The sequence below is a fragment of the Aulostomus chinensis genome, chromosome 17 (genome assembly GCF_037954235.1).
Source record: "Aulostomus chinensis isolate RoL2024-O1b breed Wild chromosome 17, RoL_Achi_v1.0, whole genome shotgun sequence".
NCBI lineage: Eukaryota > Metazoa > Chordata > Actinopteri > Syngnathiformes > Aulostomidae > Aulostomus > Aulostomus chinensis.
In genome coordinates, this window is record NC_141336.1 from 3,613,611 (window position 1) to 3,640,915 (window position 27,305).

At 43.4% G+C, this 27,305-nt stretch overlaps 2 protein-coding genes across 5 annotated transcripts in view; both read right to left on the reverse strand.

The window, feature by feature from the left end:
- Nucleotides 1–2,767: 2,767 nt before the first annotated feature.
- Nucleotides 2,768–8,302, reverse strand: rpia (ribose 5-phosphate isomerase A (ribose 5-phosphate epimerase)). Its single transcript, XM_086183247.1, has 9 exons — nucleotides 8,016–8,302; nucleotides 7,090–7,150; nucleotides 6,942–6,997; nucleotides 6,340–6,399; nucleotides 5,804–5,868; nucleotides 5,643–5,711; nucleotides 5,310–5,451; nucleotides 3,086–3,185; nucleotides 2,768–2,968 (listed from the first exon to the last, which is right to left on the reverse strand). Exons 1-9 carry the CDS (start codon nucleotides 8,175–8,177, stop codon nucleotides 2,871–2,873), a joined length of 813 nt encoding a protein of 270 aa, XP_086039373.1. The 5' UTR covers nucleotides 8,178–8,302; the 3' UTR covers nucleotides 2,768–2,870.
- A 3,680-nt stretch (nucleotides 8,303–11,982) lies between these two features.
- Nucleotides 11,983–27,305, reverse strand: part of slc4a11 (solute carrier family 4 member 11) — a 102,095-nt gene continuing 86,772 nt past the window's right edge. For all 4 annotated transcript variants that reach the window (XM_086182528.1, XM_086182526.1, XM_086182525.1 and 1 more), the window contains 5 exons: nucleotides 23,674–23,839; nucleotides 18,426–18,599; nucleotides 16,079–16,274; nucleotides 14,151–14,320; nucleotides 11,983–13,005 (listed from right to left, as the gene is read on the reverse strand). In XM_086182528.1, the coding sequence (XP_086038654.1) occupies nucleotides 12,939–13,005; nucleotides 14,151–14,320; nucleotides 16,079–16,274; nucleotides 18,426–18,599; nucleotides 23,674–23,839 (773 nt within the window). In that variant the 3' untranslated portion in view covers nucleotides 11,983–12,938. The remainder of the gene's footprint in view (nucleotides 13,006–14,150; nucleotides 14,321–16,078; nucleotides 16,275–18,425; nucleotides 18,600–23,673; nucleotides 23,840–27,305) is intronic.

Below are 27,305 nucleotides of genomic sequence, written 5' to 3' on the forward strand. Positions count from 1 at the left end.
TTAGGTAAAGAGGGAATAAAAGACATGCCAGTGAAAGCAAACAAACAAAGACGGTGTATACAGGATCCAAACAGGAAGGTCACTCACGTTTGTCTACAGGCCCCTGAAGCCAATCTCATCTAATTCTAAATTAGACAAAACATCAAATAACCCAGGACCCAGCCAAATGCTTGCTTACTTTCCATTTCTCTCACCGATGTTCTCCTGAGTCCTTCAGAACTCCACACACACACACACACACACACCAAAAATGACACAGAGGAGACAATGAGAAAACAATAAGGCATTATAACAAGGAGAAAATACAAAGCCAAGCACATCAATCCCAAAATATGCACCAAGCGAGGAAAGTCAATTTTTATAGTTGCTACTAACAGTGAGAATACTCATTTATGTATTCTACGAAACTGCTCTGTTTACATCTTTGAAAGTGACACAACTCCTTGAGCAGACAGTTTATACTGATGTTTTAGAACGTAATGAGGCACCAGCACTCACAAAGCTACACATCCAGTTCAAGATTTGACCCGTGCGCACCTTTCTGAACAGCAAAATACAGTTGTTCAAATATGACATTTGCTATTAGATTCCTAGTTTATCTTTAAGGATCACCCTAACTTTTGGGAAATCCCCCCCAAAAATCAAGATAAATATCTCTCCTGTGCTGCAATATGGAACGGAGACCACCACTAGTTAGCTTAGCACAATGAATGGTAATGGGAGGGAAGTGTTTGCACGCCTCTGTCAAAAAAACCCACAACAGACCAGGGTTTTGGTTTGTGTGGAAGTTAATTCTCCTCATCTTCTCTCTCAAAGTTGGTCCTGGTTAGAAGCAGCAGTCGCTCTTCTAGCCATCAACAGTTGTTTGGTTTTGCTGACTGAGATTTGAGGTGCTGCATCAAATCACTACGCCTTAAGTGATACTTCAGAAAGTAGTTCTGTGTCTGTTCTAAAATATTAACACTCATGACTGAATGGCTGATGTTTAACATAACCCTGGTCCAAATGCAGTGGAGCACTGTTCATGACTTTTGACTGAGGTATGCTGACACTTCCCAGCCTTTACCATTCATTGTGCTAAGCTAACTAGCAGTAAGCTGGTCTCTATCCAAGCGTCTGGCTCTAAATAATAAGCAAGTTTCCCCGACAGTTGTCATGTTTCTTTGAAGAATGCATTTGTACACATTTATAGTTGAAATGTCTTTCATCACACACGACTGGCTTGTGTTCCATTAAGTTTTGGTTCCAATTCGATCATAAAAGTTCCTTCACGCATCGGCAGACCAAGGCACATAAAACCCATTTGTGATAGAGTTGGTTAAAGCAACATTCGTCCGCAGATGTTAAGAATCCGACTTAAGATTTATGAGCTGCTTGTCTTCATAGCTGAAAAAGCTTTTGTCATGTGTCGCTACGGTAAAAGTCAAAATCACAGTACAAGACGTCATGTGACTGAATGAGACGGTCATGCATTACAGGTACAAGAGCAGTGGAGGGCGCAGATGACCTCATACAGCCAAGTACACACATGCAGGGGGTTGGTTCTTGGTCTAGAGCGGCTGGTTGTGGACTAGAACCTGTGAAACTGGAGTTAAAATGCAGGACGCGATGGTGAAACAAAGAGGAAACCATGAAAGTTTCCAGAGCCGTCTTCACTTCTGAAGGCGTGCAGGGACAAAGGAGGCTGGAGCAGATGACTGCATCTCATACGCGAGACGGACCGGTGAAAATAGCTAAGATACACAATTTTAGTTCTACTCACGTACTGGTGTCTAGATCAGAACTCCAGTTTCTAAATGGAAAGTGTGAAAGCACCAGCAGGACTGAGGTGTCAGAATGTACCACTTCTGTACTCGTACATGCATGCAAGTGAACAAAGGGACAGTCATGTGACCAGGTCACCTTTTGTGAGTCGTAGCGCACCTCCATCTTCAAATGCACTGGAGTCACACAGATAGTCTTAATCTTGGTGTAGCTGCTGGCGTTCCAAATGTTTTTCCCTGTCACCATTCTGACGAGGTGTTAACTGTTGCAGTGAGTAATCTCACCAGTACCGTCCTGAAGGAACTGTCTCGCAACATATCGATCACTGCTGTATCCTGATGGTCTTGGTTCTTAAATTAAGTGTGATCCCTTCTGCTAGTTGTGGAGCAACGCTGCTCAGGTCTTTGTGGTTCTCCCTCAACCTGACCATCGTTGCTAGGATCTTGTCCTCCTCAGTGCTACACGACAGACGAGTGGGTCACTTTACCGGAGGTTTTCTTGACACTAAGACAAAAACGAAATTACAAACTCCCCCTGAACTGTCTCATTAAGCTTTGGAGCATCCTCCTGTGTACATTAGCATATTAATCAGGAGATTATCCTTCTAGAAATAAGTGTAGCTGCTTTGTGTTTCAGTCAAGCAAGGTCATATAAGCCTTGTGTGTTATTTAAAAAAAAAAAAGGCATATCAACTTTCTTAGTTCCAGCTGACTGGTGGAATTTGTTAAGAGCAGCAGCCCAGAATAGTCGGATGTTTGACTTTAAGCTTATTAAAGCAACTCTGATAGCGTCATTGTAATAGGACTGGAAGGGTAATCTCAAGGCACATCTTTGATTTATTCTGCAGAGACTCAGTCCAGGACCAGCCGAGATGTCCAGACTACAATTAAACTACAGTAATTTACTCATCAGGCACTTAACAGCTCACAGAATCAGCAGCACCACTCACAGGATCAGGGAAACCGAGAGACTGGGGGTCTAATCTGGCTAAGAGATGTGTGAGAACATCGCTGCTACAAACACAGTTGGAGTCTGGAGGTAAAATCATCAGTGCGGCACTTGAGGCACAACTGAGGTCATCAGAGACACGGATAACAGCAAACGCCTCAGTTGATAGGGGCGTCGCGAACCTGCACACTTCCATCCTCCATCCCGAAATAGGCTCGTTCAGCCATAGCCACGAAGAACCCCGTCTCCACCACACCTGTGAAACACACATGTTGTCCTCGTTATCTCATGACAGACAGATAAGATCCTGCTATCAGAAAACAACAGTGAGTACAGCCTTTCTTGGCATCTCGGCCAGCGAGGTTGTCTTCACCTGGAATCATCTTGATGGCTGTGTTTACGTCCTTCCAGTTCTGAGGGCGCTCAAACTTCCAGTCCAGAATGAAGTTGCTGTTGTCGGTGACCACGGGACCCTGAGAGCCAGCAGGACAGTCCAGTCATTCATCGGATGTCAAAATCACCGAATGCCAACATTTTGATTTAATAATAAATAACAAACTTCCAACTCCCTGCTCCTTCACGGTAGCACCAAGAGTGACCAGCTGGAGCACTCAGATGAAACTACTCGCTCTCGCTCCTTCACGGTAGCACCAAGAGTGACCAGCTGGAGCACTCAGATGAAACTACTCGCTCTCGCTCCTTCACGGTAGCACCAAGAGTGACCAGCTGGAGCACTCAGACGAAACTACTCGCTCTCGCTCCTTCACGGTAGCACCAAGAGTGACCAGCTGGAGCACTCAGACGAAACTACTCGCTCTCGCTCCTTCACGGTAGCACCAAGAGTGACCAGCTGGAGCACTCAGACGAAACTACTCGCTCTCGCTCCTTCACGGTAGCACCAAGAGTGACCAGCTGGAGCACTCAGACGAAACTACTCCCTCTCGCTCCTTCACGGTAGCACCAAGAGTGACCAGCTGGAGCACTCAGACGAAACTACTCGCTCTCGCTCCTTCACGGTAGCACCAAGAGTGACCAGCTGGAGCACTCAGACGAAACTACTCGCTCTCGCTCCTTCACGGTAGCACCAAGAGTGACCAGCTGGAGCACTCAGACGAAACTACTCGCTCTCGCTCCTTCACGGTAGCACCAAGAGTGACCAGCTGGAGCACTCAGATGAAACTACTCGCTCTCGCTCCTTCACGGTAGCACCAAGAGTGACCAGCTGGAGCACTCACATGAAACTACTCGCTCTCGCTCCTTCACGGTAGCACCAAGAGTGACCAGCTGGAGCACTCAGATGAAACTACTCGCTCTCGCTCCTTCACGGTAGCACCAAGAGTGACCAGCTGGAGCACTCAGATGAAACTACTCGCTCTCGCTCCTTCACGGTAGCACCAAGAGTGACCAGCTGGAGCACTCAGATGAAACTACTCGCTCCTTCACGGTAGCACCAAGAGTGACCAGCTGGAGCATTCAGATGAAACTACTCGCTCATGGAAGCACCGAAGCGTTCAGGTTGTAGTTGGAAGTGTTATTGGATTACTGAGCACACAGCTGACCCTTTTGCTGTTGTTAGTAGGTGGTAGCTAAGAGGCGCCATTAGTTTCAAGCTAAATACACATGGCTGCTCTTATCGATTCTGGAATGACAAGAAGTGATGCGGAAGGGAAAAATGTCCTTGTGAGCTAAAACCTTCACTTGTGGGTATTGGAAAGTTAAAAAACGCTTTTAGCCTCATGTTAGCTTTGTACTCAAACAAATGTACGCTTCAAATGTCACATCAGCCGTGTTCATCAACGAAGACTGACGTGCACGTCTGGTGACTTTTTTTGCCACTAAGCTGATTTTTTTGGGCAATAATCCAAAATAAAAGTCCCATTAGCTCCTGGTGAGGGGAGCCGTGGTTGGACTACAAAACGCCTCATTAGTGTGGCGCTCAACAGGAGGGACGGTGACGGTGCCGACAGACTTGTGACTCCTGTGGAAATCTGCTTGACGATCTGGAAACTAGCCAGAGGAAGTGAGGGTATCACACTAGTGTTTTCCAGTGTAGCGTATCGAGGATAAGAGGTGAGCGACAGGACTACAGGCTGAACCAATAGGTACATGGGGGGGTATAACCTCCAGAGGGGCAGCTGTCCATTCTGACATGAACATAGTCTGGATTTTTCTCATTTTTCCAACAGCGTCCGTCGCTGACAGGACGACCCCCACATTAGTATACAAAGTGCCTCCAGACGCAACAGTCAAAATCAACAATAAAAGCACGACGAGCCTCAGCAGCACATTAACGCCACCATCTGCTGTTCATCTGAGAGGAGCTGAGCAGAAGGTAAATCATTAAAGTAGCTGCTACGCTACAGACTACTAATGATGCACAAAACTCAGCTCACACGATACGAACCCCACCATAGACGCTACATGTGGACTGAAAGTGGAGCAACTCGTCCAGAGGGGCAACTGCGAGCGGGCGGGTCAAAGCTTTCTAAAGTCTTGATGTCAGAGACTTTCCAAGGTCAAAACCTGTGACCTGGAAGTAACAGCAGCAGAAGGAGCAGCGACTCTGGTGACACTGGGGAGACGAGCCGGTAACTCACAGCTTTACTGACAGCCATCCGCAGGTTGGCCTCCCCTCCGAAGCGTTTGGCGATCGTCCTGGAAATGGGAACGTACGCCATGGGAATGACCTCGATGGGAACTCCCTTCCTCCACTGCTGGCCCAGTGCCTTGGAGTCCTTCCTGGGAGGAGACGAGGAATGTGGACTGGCTCACAGTGGATGTTGTGGGTTGGGGTGGGGGGTGTTAGCAATATTTAATCTGTCTCCCACAGTCAAACGCACAGGTCACATGCTCATCCACTGCACAATCACCCTATAGACTGGGAGGAAAGGCCCCTCCCACTTGTCCAGGTGTTCTTGCTCAATACCAACCTGAAATCTGCAATGACGATGAAATGTTTGGCACAGCCAGCGACGATCTTCTCCTGCGTCAGACAGCCACTGTGAGAGAGACGGTGAGGAGGACGACGATGATGATGATGACGAGAGCAAGACAGACACGCAGCTGGAGCTCAGACGTGAGACACACTCACCCTCCACCTTTGATCAAAGTCAGGTCTGCGTCCACTTCGTCGGCCCCATCAATCGCCACGTCCAGCTTTGAGATCGGACAAACAACTTGGTCAGCAAGGAGAACATTCAAAGAAGACGCCACCTTCTGATAAACTGCTCTTATTGTCCACCGTCCTCAGAACCACACAAGAAGACAGTTCTCTGATCTGAGCCCCTCGGAGACCGACTAGGTAGCTTAGCACAATGAATGCTCAAGGGTGGGAAGTGTTAGCACAACACTTTCTTGCCCGCTCACCTTCCAAAACCTGTAGCACCACCTCTGTCTATCCTGTTCAGTTCTGGGGACGATGGATAATGTGAGGAACTGTTATGAGTAACAGCTGGCGTGCTCCTCACGAGCAGATGAATCTCAAAGTCTCTGATTCTGTCCAGAAACGGCAAATCATCTTAGTCACATTTAGGTTTCAGCACCAGAGGCTGAATATTCACGTCATTCCCTCCGAGCTGACAGGTATTAGAGGCAACATACTGCGACCCGGTGTCACCAGCATCCTACCTCTGGGTGTCTGTCCAGATCTGACAGCGTGAGGCCGTGCTGCAGAATCAGCTGACGAGCCTGCAGGAGAGCAGGAAGAGGAAGAGGAGAGGATGGAGGAGACATGGAGGAAAATGTGACAGATGCAAAAACAGCGGAGGCATGAAGACGATTCCAACAGGTGGCTGAGAACGCTTGTCATCGTCATTTGTAGACAGTCCCCGGGACGACAACACTTCCTGTGTGTGCTGCTTCGTTATCATTCAATCTGATGGATTACATCACAAACAGCTAAATGTGGCGAGCAGCACCACCCAAACACCACCTCAGTTACTACAGGATGCTTCTTTTAGATCCGTGTTCAAGCGCTTTCAATGTTTAAGCAAGTATCAGCGACGCGTCGAATGACAGAATGTTAATCATTAAATGATGACTAGTTTGTGGAAAACACAAACACGTTGAGGGAAAAATACATAAAAGCAGCATGCTGGTCACATTAATGTGTCATCTAAGTTCCGAACCAGAAGTGAAAGATGTGTGACAGTGAAATGAACGAAGAACCTCGGAGCTGTGTGTTGTTCCACACTCTGACGTCAGGTTGCGTCTCCAGAAGTCAAACTCACCTGGAAGGAGGTGGGCACACACACTATGTTGAGTTTTTCCTGACGCACTCTCTCCGCTGGAACACACAACCGCCCCACAGTCTCGTGAGCGTGATCTCATCTCAACACTGAGCATAAACATGGCTGCCGCACAGCTGCCGTCACTCACCTAGTCTGTCCACGGCGTAGACGATGGTCGACCCGCTGCCGACTCCTACCACCTGGTTGTTCTGTGGGACAGAAAAATGAATTTAAAATTATGCTGACGTGTTAAACTTCAGGTTCTCCTGAGGAACAGGAGGCTGTGCACTGCAGCAACAGTCACATAGCAATAAAATTATTAATAATAATTATTATTATTATGATAATGCAGTCACAGGGTTCCTGCACATGTGCAGGTTTTCTCCAAACAAGGCCAAATTTCATTTTCACATAATTTTAACATAAAAATTAACTGGACTCTCCTCAGATGATCTTAATCTGAAACAGTCCCATTTATTGTGAAGCTTATCGTCGCATGACCTTTCCACTACTTTGTAGCTGTATTTATGAGTTTAATTTATTTGCACTGTCGGCTGTTTTAAAGCATTTTGCAATTCAGTTTGAGAAGCTCTATATTATAAATAAAGCTACTGCCATCTAAACCTGTTTTAATAAAATTAAACCACAACAGGAGGATATTGTTTGCACCGGGGTGCTGCTTGTCCCCGCTCACATCTCTGCAACATCACCATCTACAGACATGAATACAGTCTACAGACACAAGTGCTACTTTCTCATGAACTCCATGCTCGTCAACATCACATGTAACACACAAGCTTAACTCTTCTATTTCTGCAGCCCAGCGGCTCAAACTTCAGTTAGCTAACCTGGGCTTGAGTAGATTTGGCTGTAAAGCCACCATCCCGGGGCAAACACACAGAACGGGGAGCTAATTCCTTTTCAAATCGTGCAAGTTAGATAAGTTAGCCAGGCAGGCTACACTGCTAACTTTGCTAGCTAGCTGGCACCGAGGCGTAAAATTCATATAAAACAGAGATGAAGACAAGCAAGCAGCCGCGGACAGAAGGTACCAGCGACCACCGGGAGCGGTACCTGGACGTGGTTGTCAACTGCGGCGTACGCAGCCAGTTTCTTCGCTTCCTCCGCCATGGTGTTAGCCGCGGACGAACACGCGTGTTTGTAGCTGCTGAGAGCCGTCAGCCCCCGAGATGCTGCTGACAGAAATCCAGCTGCGCGAGAACAGGCGGAGACCATGACCCGGCCCCCAGCCCCCCCTCTTCTTCCTCTCCTTCACCACCAGAAAGCAGAAGTGCTCCCTCCGACTGCTTGAAAGGTGGTTAACTTCCTCCTGAGTCCTCTCGTGCAATTTGAAGATCTGCGCTTCACTGCGCAGGTGCAGCGCAACAGCGCCACTCAATGAGGCTCACAACAGGATCACCAGTTCGATTTTTGTGTATAATTAAATGGAGACTTTCCAGTCCCTTACACGTAGTTCTGAAGTGGCTGTGGGGGCACAAGATAGAATTATGAATATATTTTGAGGCCATGAGATTTCAGATTTCATTATTTTTGAGGCCACAAAGAAGTGAAACGGAGGGACCAGGTAAAGTCTTGTGGCCGACATGTTTTTCTCTCCATTGCCGCTGCAGGTCCCCTTCCTCCAGGGCTGAGAACCATCAGTGCTCATCTGAATCTGAGGGATTTCTCTGCCGGGGAACGAGGATCTCCCCCGCACACTCCTCAAGGTCAACACTTTGGCCTGAGGGGGGCGCAAGAGGACAATCTTCTTGATCATTTTTTTTTTCCCCCTGTGAGGAGCAGAACCTTTTCTCAATAACTATCACTGTATATGTCATTATATTTGTACCAGCAGCGTTTTATTTATTTCAATATAGTTATCATTATTTGCGCTGTGTTTCTAACAGGGAACGTGCCATCTATGTCTGATGGTTCTGTTATTCTGCTCCTGTTTCTTTCTGCTTTGTTTAATCCAGTTTTCTTTAGGGTTGTTTGTTGTTTATAATACTCAAGTTTCACCTTTTTTATACAAAAGAAGTCAAAGTATCAAGTACTTTAAAAAAAGTGAGTAAAAATATCACACAATTCACAACTACTGACTAGTTACCCCTCATGTTTTCCCATTAAATCGGGGTGTCAGTCAAGATCTAAGGTCAACGAGCAGGCACAGGAGGGAGCGAGAGCTGGTGCTCCTCCCCTCTAGTCCTCTGTCTGGCCGAGAACCAGCACACTCACATAACCACAACCGTGACCTCCCGACCTCCTGTGATACCTCGCCACAAAATGACGACTGTTGAGGGTATGCTGGAGCAAAGGTCAAGAGGTCAATCGTCCTCTATGAACTTGTCAGTCGTGAGGACACCGTGGACGGTCGTCTCTGACAGCTTACAGCAGAAACACACAGAGCGACATTTTCTTCACCGGAATAAACACACGTGGATGTTTACATCACTACTACTTTTTATTTGGCAAACAGCTTGAGATAGTCTCTCTTTTTCAGTGTACAGTATATATATATACTATAGTAAACCAACACATTCTGTTTGATAACCGTTTTTTCTCATTTTTACATATTACAGCTTACAAATATAGCTGATCTTTTTGACAAAATTACAGATTCTGTTTGACACCTAAATTAGTATGCTATATAAAAATCCACACATCTTACATTCATGAATAGAAAAAGTAGGCTATATGAAATCAGGAAAAGAAGAAACAAAAAACACCACGTTACGCAATTTCAAACAAATCCAATTAGGAGTGGGGTGGAGGGGCGGGGCGGGGTGGGGGGCGGGGTCAAGGTTTCACAAACAGAGTATATGTCGTTCACTCTGAATCCAATGTTGAGTCCTCTGAGAGAAGTTTGCTGCTATTCCAAAATCATCAGTACAGAGAAAATATCAAGGAACAACAACAATACCGTCACGTAAGTAGAAGTATGCTTAAATCTCTGTACTCGGTCCAAAGTTAGAAACTAATACCTCGCCGCCGGATTATAATGAACAGTTGATAAAAACTAAACTTTGCATTGCAAACTGTACATATTACTTCACACCTCACAATCCCCTTTCTCACCAGTGCTGCCTTAAGGCTTATTCAACAGATTATGCAAATGCTTCCGAGCTCTCCTTTCATGCCTCGCTATCTTGGCGTGAGACATCTGCTTAAATTGGACATCTTTCTCACATCTGTAAGACAAAGTTTAAAAGAACTGCATGAGGGAGCTGCCATTTGGATATTGGGAAAGCAACTAATAAAAACTGGCACTGCGAATGCCTGGATGACAGGCAAACTCTCTCTCTCTCTCTTTCTCTCTCTCTCTCTCTCTCTCTCTCTCTCCAATGTGCAATAATTGAATGAACACAGAGCTTTTTTTGTACCATGAGGATGGACTGAAAAGTTGCTGCCTTAAAAATACAGCTGGCCTGTTGTTGGTTCACTGACGGTCCGCGTTTGCTGGGAAAGCGGCGTCTCATCGGTGAAGTCCTGTTTTATACACAGTATTGCTGAATATTGCGCATTGCATTCGATTATTGAGCAGTTACTCTTGGACTTGCTACGTTTTTTTTTTTTTTCTGTGTAGGATACATGTCCATTGGCATCACATTGTATCAAAAAACCCAGATGAGACATGCTGTAAGCAAACCAGTGCTTAGAAATATTCTTTTTTTTTTTTTTTGTAGATAACAAGATAATCTTTCCAGATGTCTGGATTAGTACATGACAACGTTTGCAAGCATTGATCTAATCGTAACATCTAAATAGAAAACAAGACCGGATTATTCTAAAACTCATCTTCAAACACTTGTCCACAAAAATAAAAAATCAAAAAGTATGCACTCTTGAATCCAAAGCCCACAAGGTTTTTCTTTTTAAGTTGGCTGTTTTACCTGCACTGACTCTCTTCACTAACAATGCATGTGGAAAGCCTTTTTAACACCCACAGGCCAACTCTGACTGTCCAGGATTAACATTAGAGACAAACCACAATATCGTAGGGACAGAATCGATAGCTTCATTACGATGAGTTAAAATGGCAGTTGTGATATCTGTAATTCAGTTTTGCCTTGTTGAAAGAACAGTTACAGACATCTCTAATGTCACCATCACACGTTTTAGCTTTTAGCTAGCCAGTCTGGACAGTCATGACAAATGTCTGCAATTTTGTTGTCTTTTTTTTCTTGACAAAATGTTAATTCAGGATATCTAATATGGAATTATATTTTGACTCGATATCTTTGGTCAAAATGTGATTCTGTGACTTTACAGACGTCCACAGTTCAAGTGTGACCAGTAGTTTTACGTCCAGTCTGAGGTCGCTGTGCCTGGTCGTGATTACGCTACTCAACAAACCCTAACAGGAGACCTCTGAGAACCTTGAGCAGAGAGGAATTACTGTAGAGCTGGACTGGAATTCTCACGAGTCAGACTGAAACTGCAGCTAAATTCAACTGAAATTATGACTTGTCAGGTTTAAGATGCGGCCATTATTCAGTTGTAGATCTGCAAAGAGAACACGAACCACACACAGGAAATCCAAGAGTGGTTTGAATGCTCCTTGTCAGAATGCAGTGACATAAATGAGAGATCTGACAAGGCAAAAGCAAACTGCAGGTATCTTGAACCGGAGCCAGAAGGCGACGTCAGACGTCAGTGGAACTGTCCAGTCTAGCTGTGAAATGTTAAAAAGGCCGGCCTTTCAACGCGCCAGAACTGTGTTGGACTTTGACATGGAGCTGGAACGGACTTTGATATGTAAACACTGCGACAAACACTCGAAGTACAAGAATCACTTACTGTGGAATGTGACGGAGCAAACAGAGAAGAAGGGATTTCCTTCCAGTTTGGGGTAAACACACACTATTTTCATTTAAAAGATAGACGTTCATCATGATAAATAAATATTCTATTTCAATTCAGTCTATAATCTTTTTGTCATATTGCCATAATATATTCTAATATGTTCAGAATTTGATAGATTATCTATATGTTTTGGTTTGTGCTGTCATTCTAAATAATTACATATAATATATACCTGTGGAATGTCTTTTTATTCAGTTGAGCACTTAAATTCCACCTTAAAAAAAGAGGACTTCTAAAGAGCTGACAGGAAGCTAGACAAAGGACAGATTAGTAATGTGTCTATTACACACACACACACACACACAGACATATACCACACACACACACACACACACACACACACACTCCTTTTCCTCTTCTTAATGAACACTGACATTAGCTGGAATGACTTAGAAACTTAATATGCATGGACATCATAGAAATCACAGTTGAGAGACAAAGGAATGTTTCAAAACTGCACAGACAGAAATACAGAAGGTTAGGATGGATTCCACATTAATGCAGTGTTCCTACCAGGTACTTCACCCATGGACAAGTATTTAGGTACTTATCAACACAGCGTAAGTATGTAAAATGGACCCATGTAGGAGTGTAAAAACACAACGTGAGTGTAAAGTGTCACAAAGATACTGTTCATACTGACATTGTGTCATTACACCTGTCGAAGCAAATACTACGTGCACTGGCAGCACTTCCATTACTTACACAGTATGAGTGAGTATTTCAAGTACTTACCCACAGGTTAGAGGAGTACACTGCAGTCTGGATATAGTAAGTAACCATATAAAGTAAAGGTGTGAGAGGACAACATGGAGGTATATGGCACTCAGACGGGGTCGCATGGAGGTGAAACAGGGAGTTCTGGAGAGTCCCGTTGTTCCTCAGACAGATTCTGTTCGTCCACGTCTGGAAAAGGTTTCCCGCCTCTCTTCCTTGTCTCACATCTTCCCTCATTTCCAGTGCTTCACCTGTAAGAATGTTCTTATCCGATACAAAAATCTAAGCACTTCTCCTTTTGTCTTCCATACAGTTTTGCATTGAAAAATATGTTTGTTCACCCCCCCTCCCCCCTGTTTCTTTTTTCTTGATTCCAAGCATCTTTTTTGAGGACGCCGAGCTCGTCTCCGTCTGTAGCTACATGTGTTGGGCATCCATTATGTCCAAGTATTTGGCCTCAATGATATGAGGAAGCACGCAGTTCCTAGACACAGAGCAGACAGAAATATGTCAGCTATTAGTCGAGGGGCCAGAAATCAGAAGGCAAACGTGGAAGTGTGGGATGTTATCAGGCCAGATTCATCACTTCTGTCTCAGGAAGACGGGGCAGCACACAGACACCCCAGGTGTGATGCGCCGTGTGTGAGGGTGCGCGGGAATGTATGGTTATCTGCACTCTCAAACAGGACATCTTTATCTTCAAGCACTTGACATGGTGCCATTTCCTTTTCCAGTTCCATGCAGTGAAATGACATTTGCTTCTGAAGAATTTAACTGCGACTAATTAAAAATAACTTGAGCCAAAATAAAAATGAAAGAATGGTGATGAATTTTTGGTGAAGAAGAGGATATTAGATTATTGATCACATGAGACTATGGCAGTATTCTCAAAAGTACCAGTACTTTAATAGATACTTGGACTATAATAGTGGATCCTGAATGATTAAAAACAAGTTTACCAAGAGTTGCAATAATTTGATTTTTACTGATACTTCGACTTCCAGATATTGGTCAAAATATTGGTATCGGCCCAATAAATGAAGATCAGTGTCTTATTTTGGCTCATTGTTGCTTCAGATGAAGCATCAATGGGCTTTTCCAAAAAAGGTAAACAAAGATTCAACAAAAAAAGATGTAAATATCATCTAAAACTTGTTTAGACGGATTATACCAGCATATCGGATGCCTGCAAAATAATCCAATATCATTTATCCCTTTTTGATACTGGTTTCTGTACCATGCTGGTTCAAATCAATGCTAACAAAATTAAAACTACATTACAGGTAATTAGACTCTCCCATGGGAGATAGCGATTACGCTAAGAGTTACAATGTAGTCGGATGTAACAGGAACAGGTTCGTATCATACAGTGTTGAGACCAACACATATTGATCCAAACCAACAGTTAATACGATCGAACCTTTCAATTATCAAAGTATCAATACACAGCTCCACTTGAATCAGCTCGTCACACACAGAGGGTTTCATCAATATATATAAAAAAAAATCTTCTTTATATTTTAAGAAAAGTGTTTGGTAAGATCTTCTGCTCAGGTGCACTCACACCTGCGTGCTGCTTTAACGTGCTCCAGAAAGTCATGTTGCAGGACAAAATGGCGGCAGCGGTACCTGATTGGGATCAGCAGGATCATGACCATAGGGAAGATCATCTTCATGTATGGGATGGGGTACATGCCAAATGTGCACAGCACAAGCAGCTGCATCATCTGCAGGAAGGTGAAGTAGTGGATCTTCCTCTGGGGCACTTTGCGGATGTAGTGGGTAGGCGGGTAAGACGTCTGCAGGAGGAGAGAGGATCAGGACAGATTAAAACACAATCTCCCCTCAGGTTCTTTTCCTCGCTGTCCTCGGGTCTGCTGCTGTCTTTGAGGAATGACTAAGGGAAGTGGACAACCCACACACACACACACACACACACACATGCACACAAAGTTCACTCTGGGTTTTAGAGCATAAAAACAATATTTCAGCAGCTTCTTTTTCAGAGGAGCAGTAAGTGTATTTAAAGCGAGAGGGGTCTCCTGGGTGGGTGGGGGAGTCGAGGTCCATATCAAACCCCCGTGTGATTAGACTGTTATGTAAACGTGCTTCTGTCTCTCTGGTCTAGACGGCCTCCATCATACAGGAACACGACTGTAAAGGCAACTATGAATATGTGGTTTTAACAACTGATGGCCGTGAAGATCTGAACATTTGCCAGTCAATCATGATTCATCTGGATTTCCAGACTCAGCACCGAGGTTTGGAGCGTCGGGAGGCACCGATGTATGAAAACGTAAAACGCTGAAAGAGTTACGTTCAAATGTAACAGACACAACATTTATAAAGAACATGAATTTGCTTTTACTTAACTAAATAAGAGATGAAAAATAAGAGTGACTGTGAATGCGGGGAGTTCCAGAGGTACGAGGGTGCAGGCCGGATCATGTGACCCCGACGGTCAAGATGAGCAGGGGGCCAACGTGTACTGAGGCTCCCTGCTGGCTCCCACATGTAACCAAACATGCTAAACACTGAAAAGGCTCACATGTAAAAATGCAATTGGTATATAATTTTATTGGCCTTCTCAGACAGCGGATCAAACGGAAAAGGTAAAGAAGCCAGACCAGGAGACAGATGTTGTTGGCACAGCTGGAGTTCCAGCATCACTGTGATTGTGGCTGCAACAAACCAGTAAATCTGGATAAGACCCGACTTCAAAACAAAATTATTTCACCTTGATTATGATAAATGAACAATTATTTAGTTAATAAGCTGAAGTTCTCTGACATCATCTGGACTGTAAATATCCTGCAAAAAACTACAAAACCAGGAAACACACACTTGAAAAGAAATCTCAGTGAAAGTTTGTTTTCTTTCTAAACTTTCTTTTAGGACTTTGTTTGTCGGTTACTTTCGTGTGGAATATTATTTTCCCGCTCAGAGGATACATGCGATGAATCATGACGTCACGTGAGCGCTGCTCGTTGGTGTCGACTCCTCTGAGAAGAGAGAAGGTCACCGGAGTCTCATTGCTCACTCGGAGCAAAGAGCTACTCGGTTCTTAAGAGCACTCTTAAGTGCAATTTGATAAACAGATCATGGAGTCTGCAGTTTGACTCCAAGATTCAGCGTATCTGTGATGAACCTGGTCTGAACAGTTGCCTCTCTCTGCCATTTGGAGGCGCTAGTGTGTGACACTAGCGTGTGCAGGCGAGGGGGAAAATGGCAAGAGTTCTCCTGTAGGAAGGTGAAATGAGGCTGAAGAAAAAAAAAAGAGTGTCTGCATACATTTGATTTACTTAATGAAAATAGTAAACCTGTCGCTGACAGCCAACACTAAAGGATATTTATTTACTGTCCTAAACTCCACCCACCTGGGGTGGGGGGGTGGAAACAAACACAGAAATTATATTTGCAGATATTGTTTGGTGCTCCAGCAGCACCGGGCAGTCTGTCAACTGTTTGATCTGTGCAGAGTGCCATGATCAACATATGGCCACACACACACACACACACACACACACACACACACACACACACACACACACACACACCTGCTCCTTGAGGAGGAGAGCCATGCGGTCACACATCTGGTTTCCGTCGATGGAAGTGAGGGCGATGTAAAGGAAGAGGCCGTACAGGACGGGTTTGGGGATCCACTGCAGCGGGAGGGGCAGCAGCAGCACCGACACGCCGATGAAGATGTTGGCAGCCAGAGACGTCAGCCGGGTCTCCTTCACCTGGACGATGCTGAGGACACGCACAAACGCTGACTGGAGAGCGCACGGTTGTTTCATACAATGATACAGACAAAGTCTCTCTGGGATTTTCTTATCAGTGTTCACACACATTTTCCTTTTAATAAACTGTGAATTTTACAAACCTAACTGTCAGGAGCTGGAGGTTTTCTTCTATGTGACATCAAAACAATGTCCCAGCCTCGTTTTTATAGTAGGCAGTGTTACACAAAGACAAACACTGCTGTTCTGATGTGAATTATTTCTGAAAAGAGTAATACAGGTACTGTTCCTTGATAATAACAATAACAATATATATATACACACATATATATATATATATATATATATATATATATATATATATATATATATATATATATTGTGTGTGTGTGTGTGTGTGTGTGTGTTTTGGATAGGATTAAAATGGCATAATACATAATCTCTATCCTCTTCAACTGTCATGAAACGGGGGGCGTGATGCATTTAGACATCTATCATGAAAATAAATCTGATTTTTGGCTGAAAACAATATAAATGGCCGTATTAAAAATAGAAGCATTAATTTGGAACACGAGCCAAATCGGCAAGAGCAAAGACAACACACCAACACTGACCCCAAAAAAATTTGACTCAACAACACTAATTCAAGAAAATTAGATGAAGTGTTTGATCCACAAATTCCAGTTCCACTGAAAATGCAGCACCTGCAGCTGCTGTGAACCCTGCTTCTTGTTCCTTCTGTGAAATGTAGGTCTTTGTTTGTGTTTCATTACAAACTGTAAATGCTGCATGATTCATTTTTGGCTGCACGTCAGTATATAGAAATCAAACTGTACAACTCAAGACACATTTTAAATAAATCACAGCTGTTTTGATATTTCACATAGTTTCTTAGTCTTTTTTTTTCAGGAAAGAGTGTTGAAAATTAGATGTTTCCAGACAACATTAATATTTGTTTTTTTTTTTTTCCCCTTTCGTTGGTTATTTATGACAAAAAAGAGATGTTTGTATTGGAGGATGGAAAGACACAATTTGAGCATGTCAGATTCTATTTCAATCGTGATAAGAATTTTAAAAAATTTCTAGACATTTTGTAGACTGAAGGGTTCATCAATTAACTGCAAAAATAATTAGCAGATGAATTAATAGTGAAAATAATCTTTACTGGCAGCACTGCTTGAAGAACGAAGAAACATAAATTTAGTATTAAAAAAAAAAAAAAAAACGCTCCATAAAACTGCAAGCTGTTTAAATACTGCAAATTCAGCTGCAGCAGCACAATATTAAAATGAGAAAATAGTATCATAACAATACATCATCGATGATGAGCAGATTTACAGTTAGTAGATGATAAAACTCATCTGTATGTTCATCCATCCACTTCATGGCTGAGTGACAGTTGTGTGTTTTTATCAACTAATTCATATTTCTTCCAACAGTTAAACGCTGTGCTTTTCCATGATGGAGTCATTACTTTCTAAAGGTTCATGAGATAAAGCTGGGAGGTCAGGCAGTGATGAATAACACAGAGGAGGACACGGGTTATTACCGTGCTAATTGTTTTGGGGGGTTTTTTTGGTGGGGGATTTTTTTTCTGAGGACTTTGCTCACGTCTTTGCATGGATGTACATTTACAGGCTTCTAACAATATTCTTGTACACAGATTTCAAGGTGGCCGATTTTGATTTCAAGATATTTAGGTTTTAAGAGAGTCTGTGATTGTTGAAAACACATGACGTCATGTTGGCGTGTGTTTTGTGGGCCCTGGTCATCCACGGGTCCCTAAAAATCACCCTCCTTTTTTATAGCACCCCAGATTTCTGGCTTTCTCTGCCTCCTCGAGATCACCACCGATGCCCCATTTATCTCGCTCCAATGACTGAGGAATACGCTTCCTATAATTTTGCACATTTGTGTGCGTCCAGAATGATGAGCTTAATCTTCTCATCTCTTGTGAAGCCCCTCACCTCGCTCACCCAGAGAGAACATGGTTAGTTACATAGTAATCATGCAATCAGGAAGAAGCAGGATACAGTAGCCCCTGACACTAAATTATAGTCGCCACAGGCTTTGAAGACAACCTTTAATTGAGCGTCTGATTAGTGCTGCTGGTGAGAGAGAGAAGGAGAGAGAGAGATAGAGATGGAGCCGGCGCACTCACGTCTCATAGAGGTGCCCCCCCTCCACGCGCTGCTCCACAAAAGCCAGCTGGCGCACATGGAGGGTGGAGTGAGGGAAGGCGGCGTGCATCCAGGGCAACCCCAGCACCGACATCAGTATGTTAATGAGCCCAGAGAGCATCAGGTCCCAGTGATACGCCGTGCCCTTCAGCAACCTGAGGAGCAACACAACCGTTACACACTGCAGCACAGCGGCAACACAACAGTTACACACAGCAGCACAACAACAGAGGTGTAAACCACTGACAACCCGTTTAAATGAGCCACAGAGATCACATCAGCTCATGCAGGACTGATTACACACAGATTTAAAAAGACACATTTACATACAGTAATATTCAGAGGTGAGCTCACAGTAACACACACACACACACACACACACACACACACACAGAAAGGGCATCCTCCTCCTAAGGTTACTGGTGCCCTTCAACATGACCTGGATAAACTTGCTCATATGTTTCTAAATTTCTTCTCATTCTACATTCAACTGATTTCACGGACACACTCCTCCGTCCCCTCACGTCTTTATTCCCAGCAAAGAATAAATCAATATGTCAGTGACAAACACGTAACGACTCGAGCATGACATAACAGGAATTTCACCGTAGCCTAACCTTTACGACGCTGAGGAGCATTTTCCTGCACACACTAGTGGAGCATCACTGCTGTGCACAAGTGATGCTGGCTTTTTAGGGTAAATGCACTTACGGATTAATATTGACAACTACCGCTAACTATGAAGACTGATTATATAAAAATATAAATATATATATATATATATGAAAATGTAAAGAAAGTGGCCCTGGTTATGCACATGTTTTATTAGCATAAATAACTATTACGTCTTCTTGGACATGTGCATGAGCAGCATTTTATTAAAGTGGAAGCTGGGATCAGCCCAACCTGATGGTGCTGAATAGTCACATTAATCTATAGCAAAGCATGTACAAAAAATTGATTCTATTTTTATGTCCTACTTATTACCTCCTCCAAGGAGGTTATGTGCCGGGTGCCGTTTGCTTGTCTTTTGCAGGGTAACGTTAAAACTAGGAGGCCAATGTTCACCAAACCTGCTGCTGCAGCGCAGAAGGAGGAGGCAGATTCTGTTCAGCCTGCACAGCAGCAAAAACAACAAAACAAATCGGTTTTTTCTACAAATATTGGGTTTGTCTTTAGACTTCAAGCACATGTCATATTCTGTATCCATGTAGAGTCCCTGGCCGTGCTTTTAGTTTACAAATACAATGACATACATGTCAATACCAAAATATCAGCTGACAAGCAATTACTGTTTTTTGACCCCCGCCCCCCTTTTCTACTTTGAAATATCATCTTCACGTCTAAAGTAGAAGTTCTGAGACTTTATAGAGTGAACCCTTCAAAAGTGAAGCAGCACCCGTTGTGACTAATGATTGTACAAGTATGGGGTCGTCATCAAACTCCAAGTCTGGACCAAATCACGTCTCTCTCTGGACCGAAAGACTGATTATATGCACTGATACTTCGTCAAAATGGTGGGCTCTGTCTGTGCATGCTGCGCTCGGCGTCCGACTGATCCAAGGTCTGTGTGAGGCTCCTCTGCTTTGGTTTGGTCCAATCACATCAGCCTCACATCAGCATTATCCCCCCCCCCCCCCGCCCGTATTCTGCGAATCAAAGTTGGAGTAGGGTGGGTCTTTGTGTTATGCACGTCGGTAGAAATATAGCGTGCTGTCATTCAACAGGTCTGAGGTCTGAGTCCAAGCTGACAGCGCTGGTATGCTAGTTTCCCCAGCAGCTACTAACACAAACGTGAATCAATCTGAAACGGCATGTTTCAAGACGGCCAGTAAAAGAAAAGTCCATGAAAATCGGCGATTCGAAGAGGAATTGACTGCAACATGCTGTATGTTCTTCCTCCCACACACTTCAAAGAGGATTCTGCTGCTTTAATTCATAACTGTGCTGCTCTCACACTGTTGCTCTCAGGGATCAAACACAGACAGAACAACGGCTAGAGGGCAAACCTCTGACAAAGCCAACAGCCTGCTCTTCTCTTCCATGCATAACTGGAATCATATCACAATCATGTCGGGATTTTTTTGTTTTTCACACAAGTCCATATGATAATTTCTGATAAGTCAAAGAAAATCCTCTCCATGGTCCATCGGCTCCATGATTGGATTCTTCTCTGACCGATGCTTCGATGAAAACTAAACTGACAGATTTAGTGAAATCCTGCTGAGAGCTGAAACATCCTTAACCTTTGCGGTAGACAGAATTTAAACTACTGAGAAACCCCTGTAGGATTTTTGTTCCTTAACCTGTCATTTCATTTGATTACAACTTTGACCTCCATAAACAGACACTTTTGTTGAGTAACATTTCCTTTGTGGAATAATAGTATTTGTATTTGAGTACTGCAAGTTCCTGGGCGAAATCTAACAAAAGCAACCCTGGAATAAAGTAATGATGTGTTTCACAGATGTCACGATTACAGAGTAAATCAATACATTTGCCTTTTAATCCTGTTAATTGTCTGTCCTTAGATTTATCTTGAGATCCCTGGGAAGGGTCTTGACAGCTGGTCTAGACCCAGAGACACGCTAAAAGTTCCTGCGGATGAATCAAACCGTTTATCAGCCATGTGTCCCGCTGACATGCCCCTGAGCATGACATTGAAACCAGCGCGCTATAAATCTCTCTAAATGCATCAATGATCAACTGAAGTAAGAGACTATCCAGTAATTCTCTTCATCTTTAACGTGTTGGGAAGTATTTGGTTCAGAGGTGTTGATCCACATAATGAGGCCCCAGATTTTAAAATAAACACAAGACGAATGAGAAATGCTATCAAAGATCTGTGTGGCTGTAAAAATAGTCCGGTTGGTTAAAAAGGCAAAACTGCAAGACAAAAAAGAAATGAGGAAGAACGGAGATGTCAGCAAACAGAGGAAGGCAGTGAAAGAACTGAAGGGCTCGAGAGAGAGAAAAGCAGGAGCAGAAATAGCCACAGCCGTTTGAAGCTGCTGTCCTGTTGTTAGTGATACATGGGGGATGAAGCTTAGGTTGAACAAAGCAAACTGTGCTTACTAATCTTTTTACTGGTGTCACACTTGCAACTTACAGTCTCTGAATTTAACTGGGACAGATTAATTCTACATGAAACTAGAATTACTGCCTCCACCAACCGGTCCATGTGGGTCCACGAAGTCTGCAGCCAAGATGTCCATGAATAATGTCCAGCAATGTGTGATGATATCACACTGATTAAAGACCTTCTCGGGGTAAAATGTCACCACTTTATCCTACGATCATAATCAGATCATCAACTCTTGACTTACACATGAAAACTCTTAACACAGTTGTGTCTGAACCATGTGGAAGTTTAGTTTCTATCTTCCTGGACTCAGATGGGATTTCTGTGTTTCTTGCCTTTGCTTGGTGAGTAGGGTTTTTTTGATCAGACCTTCCGTCAGTTCCTGTCTTACTTTGAAATTCACTGCCTCCCACGTCTAGTTTGTTGTACTTCCTGTCTCTGTCTGTTTGCCACATCTACTGTGTGCTCACCCAAGTCTCGTCTGGTTCTCTCACTTGTTGTGTACTTCGTGGCATTTGTATTTCAGTTTTGGTTTCTGTTTCATTCTTTGTCAGGTCATCTGTTGGCTTTAGTTCGTCCTGATGATGTTTGCTTCTTCTTTCAGCCACCTGTTATTTTTGACTGGTCCTGAGTTTTTCGTTTTTAAATATATTGCTAACTTGAGTTATTCATCTCCCGCCATCTGTCTCTGCTCTTGGGTCCAGCTCCACCTCAACTGCAACAAGAACCAACTCCTGCCAACAACCTGAACACCCTAATCACTGATTGATAGGGCTGTAGTGATACAAGAATCTCGCGATACGATACGATACACGATATTAGTCTCACAATACAATATATATCATGATATTCAGCTCACGATACAATTTGATATACTCAAATCCTAACAAATAAAGTAGGCAATGGCCTCTGTGAAGAAGATGGGAACTTGTGGGAACAACCGCCATCACTGTCCAGCGTGGTTTGTTTTGGGTCGCGCTGCAGCTTCTTTGGCTCGGTCTCAGTTTGCATTTCCTTGTCCGGGTGATGACGTTTCAGGAGGGCTCGCAGGTTGGTGGTATTTCCAGAGTACTTAGCGTTTGTGTGACACAGTTGCAAGCCACCAAACTTTTGTCTAAAATGTCGCTTTCCTTTTTGTTTTTGAACCCAAAATGCACCCACACATCGGCGTTTAAGCATGCAGGCACTGGATTTATACTCGCTGCCATTCTCCTGAATCTCTCAGCTCTAACCGGATGAGAAAGTTGTCGGCGTCTGGGTAACTAGAAATGCTCTACAGTGACACCAGTGGCTGGCAGACCGAATTGCTCTTCCTGCAAAGTCTGGGACACGGGGGATTTGAATGGGGCTTAATGTATCGATACTCACGGCTGAAAAATCAATACTCTCCAGGGAAACAAAACATCGATACATATCGCAGAATCAATAAAATTGCTCAGCCCTAGTGATTGATCACATTATTGATCGATTCATACAGCTACCAAACACACCACACCTTTGACCACTGAAGGCTAGACAGGTCGTTCTTGAGTCCAAGTGTGTTGGACGTTACTGCGTCCACTGCTCTCGTCACTGCTCTGCTCCACCAGCCACTGTTTGGCCCTCTGGTGAATTCTTTTTTGTTTGGGCTTTTACACATTTAGACCCAATTAATTCCTGCCCAACAAATGTAGAATATAAGAGCTGAGATTCTTGGAGTTTTACTGTAGGGCTGGTTGATGGTACATCTGTAGGGGATGAATGAGCTCTTAATTGGTCTGTCTAATGCAAATGTTGAAGGGTAAAAGCTCAAAATGGTGTTTTGGCTCTAAGGCTTCTTCAGAGTCTCCTGACTGTGAAGACTTGACTCAGATGTCAAGTTTCTGGCTCAGTTACTCTGCTCTCTCAAACAGACCGGCAATAGATCCTGAAGTGGGGGCAGTGGATCCCCAAAGGTCCTTGGTGGCTTTTTGAAGGGTCACAGGAGGTGTTTAAGTCAGCTGATTGACCCAAAACACTGAGAAACAGCACAAGATTCATTATTCTGATCTCAGCTTTCACTATTCTCATCCTATCTGGAACAGACAGAGCAGTAGCAGTCTTAGGCAAGGTCACGTAAACCTAAGCTCACCAGAAGGGAATGACAGAATCTTTGTCTCTGTCTTTACCTGTTCTCCGGTGCATTCGTCAACGAGACAACAATGTTCTGGTCGATGAAGATGAGGAGGGCCAGGAGGAAGCCGAGGCCCATGGCACTGACCACGTTCATGGGCGACAGTCGCTCGAATGGAGCCACGTTGAAGATCGGCCGGTCGTGTACTTTAAAGACTGGAACTGATCAGAGAAGAAATGGAAACCATTTGTTAAACGGATCATTTTTAACGGCATTTACTGGTTTCATTGCTCCAAATACGTCCATGTGATGATTTGTGGTCCTACATGAAATTAAATACAACATCTTGCTTTTGCTTTGCTCTTCCAGCTGCAGGAAAGGACCGTTTATCACTGTTTCCTGGCATTTCATTGACACAACTGAAGACATAATGATGTTGTGCACTTGATTACTTCTCTGCCATATCTAAATTGTCTGCCTCTGTTAACGGTGACAGGTTTATTTAAGTTAACAATTCTCTAAAGAATAATAACAATAATACACAAAACTCATTCATCTTCTTCAACAACTGTCTCTCAAAGTGCTGCGTTACTTTCACAAAAACAATTATTTCTGAAGAGAGCAGTAAGTCTTTTCAAATGCTGGATATCTAATTTTGGACTTAAATACAGCCGGATTAAGTGCACTTGGTTAAATTTAGGGAGAAATGACAATAAAATAATGGGTCTATTATCTTATGACTTATTGTCTCTGGAGGTAAAGGAACAGAAAATTGGCCAGGCACTTAAATTTAAATTCACTCGAGGGTTTGGCACAGGGCTGTATTTGTGTTTTGACCCTTGGGGAACAGCTGCTGCCTTGGCAACAATGAATGGAGACCCAAAATAATGGTACACAATAGAGTATAAAAACTCAACATTTCCTGTATGTTCTGGCTGTAATAAAGAAGAATAAAAAGACAAAGGTAACAAATAAGCGTGGCCTGGCTTTTAGGAAGCCTGTCTCCAGAATCTTTAAAATCATAAATGTGTAATCGCGATATCACCGAGCTAATTTTTCATGTCCATTCTTACCAAACAACACATAAAGTAGATTCAAAGTTCACATTTTTTAAGATCAAAGAAGGCTTGAAATGTTACCTGAGGACACTAAATCCCACGTCTCTCTCTTACAATAAACTGCCTCATGTAAGAAGAATGAGGAAATAAATATTAATGCACATGCAGATGTCAGAAATCAACTTTTTATTCCCTCGGTCACGTTTGCCCTAGTTAACGCTACCGCAACACAAGTGCTAATCACTTCATCATTCATTAAAAGCTCATGAGAAAAATGTGGCGGAGCATGTTGTTAGCAATAGTGGGACAAGGACAGACAATTTCAGGTCTGTGGGGACGTGAAAGTTCTGTTTGCTTTATTCACAAGCGATATCAGTGACATTTGGAGCTCCTCTGGGGATTGAGACTACCTTGAATGATAATTGAATAATTAGCACAAAACATGCGCAGAAAATCCGGCTGGTTGGTGACACATGACTGTGTAAAAGTCAAATATGACTCTTGATATGCAGAAGTATCTATTCAACATAACTTCTGCTGTGTGTGCTGCCAATGGAGAGTGGAAGTTAAATACACGACTTTCACATGGATGATGATACATTCAGCAGCCCAAATCAATTTATTTTGGGCTGCCAGGTTACTTTCCGATGAATGGGGCACCCACAGAGGCAGCGGCTCCGGAGGCAGAGCAGGTCACTGGTGTGCCTGTTTAACCCATTTACACTTGAAAACACACAGGAAAGCAGAAGCAGCAGTTAAACAGTGATAGCCAGCCCAAAAAAATGATCATCTGTTTATCAGTTCCTCGCTGGTTGACGTCTGATTCACGAGGATTTATTCCCCTGCACGACTCCTCCAGAATTAAAGCTCGCCGGCGAGCTTGCCAGAATTCTCAATTAAAATCATACTATGTTGACAAAAACTGCATTCAAGTTACGATTCTGGGAGACGTCCTCTCCTCCTCTTCATCGCGGCCACCAGCGGACCAAACGAGTGCTCTGCTGCAGCGGCGACGCCGAACATTTGATGACATGACAGCGAGGTACATCTCAGTCGGCAAACCAAATTCAGGGAATTAATTAGCCCATCAAGCTTAACGAAAAACAAGCTAGCATGCTGCTTTAAAACAGCTCAATCAGGAAAACTGTGGGCTACTTCCTTCAAGGAGGACACGTGAAAATAAATATTAGTTTATTCTATGAACCATGATCTCACTGATAGCTGTCAATGTTACTCCACAGTGCATAATTGATTGTTCATCTTTGCGTTGACACAACATTTCCTGTGACACAACATTTGCGGATCGTTTCGATGCAACACGACAAGCTCCATTTGAAATTAAACCGTTCTAAATTCTATTGAGACCCTTTCGCGTGGGTCTAGAATCTATTTTAACAAAACAGTGTTTTGGTGATTCTATATTGGACATGAAGCTGAATATTAGTATTTAGCATTTCTAACCACATAAAAGTTAAATCTGAGTTTCTTTGTTTTTGCAAGAGCTCTTGAATGCTAAAGACCATCATGCCTGTATGAGGTACGGTACTATACAACACAATACAGTGCAATACGGTACAATACGATACGATCGTATCGATACACTTTGTGGCGCAGGAAAATTTGTGGACTAAAACGCTGTACACCTAAAAGCCTCCCACAGATAAACAAAAAAGCCTGTTCATGAATCCTAGACATCTAACCTCAAATAAATGATGAGTTAATGATGGTATTTGGGTGAAATATCACTTTAACACATTGAACCCCACAAACTTCTGATTGGAGTACACGTGTATATTACTAATTGGTCCTAGTTGTCAAAATTATATATTATTGGACCCATTGGCCTTTCAAAATAAAAGCTGACATCACTGCAACCACACCAGACAAGTACAAACTCTGTGAGTGGATGCGATGTTACACATCTCCAAATCCCTGGATGCTCTTACCGTTATCTTCAGCTCGCTAGAAACGTCAAAATTTCATAAAAACACTCATCCATTGTTGGAACTGTAAGACCATTGTGTTTTTCCCCAATAAAGCTTTCGCAAAATGTTCTTGACTTCTCACCCACAACTGAGTCGCACAAGTTTGATATTATGCACATTAATGTCTCTTTGATTTGTGAGCTGAATTTCAAAGGTGATAAACCCCCCACCCCAAAAAAACCAAAACAAAACCAAAAGAAAAGAAACAAATAAAAACAGAGTAATATTTGAATAACTTTTCTACCTCTTCCTCCATCTCTCGCTTCAATTTTTGTTTGGACGTTGCTGACTCACACTTCCAGGCAGGCTGTCCTGGTCTTTGCTCCATCCCCTCTGCTATTCTTGGAGCATCATGGACAACCTCATTCTTTTGCTCGTCTCTCACCTCATCTTTTTACCTGACCGTGAGTTTCACCAGGAGGACGTAGTGGATGGGCAGATACCCCCCCCCCCCCCCCAAACAAAACAAAAAAACAAAACAAGCACACCAGAGCAGTGACCAGGACAAACACCCTGATCTGGCTTCCCACCTGCAGACATGCACGGTCAATTGTGTCTGCATGGAACTGGGACACGGGGAACTGAACCAGCAGCCCCATGTTGGCGGGCAACACAACACTGGAGGCCCATTGTGGCCAAACTGT

Bases quoted from the DNA above. Each gene is read 5' to 3' on its own strand.
- rpia (XM_086183247.1), bottom strand. From the start codon at position 8,177: ATGGTCTCCGCCTGTTCTCGCGCAGCTGGATTTCTGTCAGCAGCATCT. The intron at 6,998-7,089 runs GTGAGTGACGGC...TGTGTGTTCCAG, and splicing joins CTACGCCGTGGACAGACTAG to CGGAGAGAGTGCGTCAGGAA. The intron at 5,452-5,642 runs GTTGGTATTGAG...GTCTCCTCCCAG, and splicing joins ATCGTCATTGCAGATTTCAG to GAAGGACTCCAAGGCACTGG.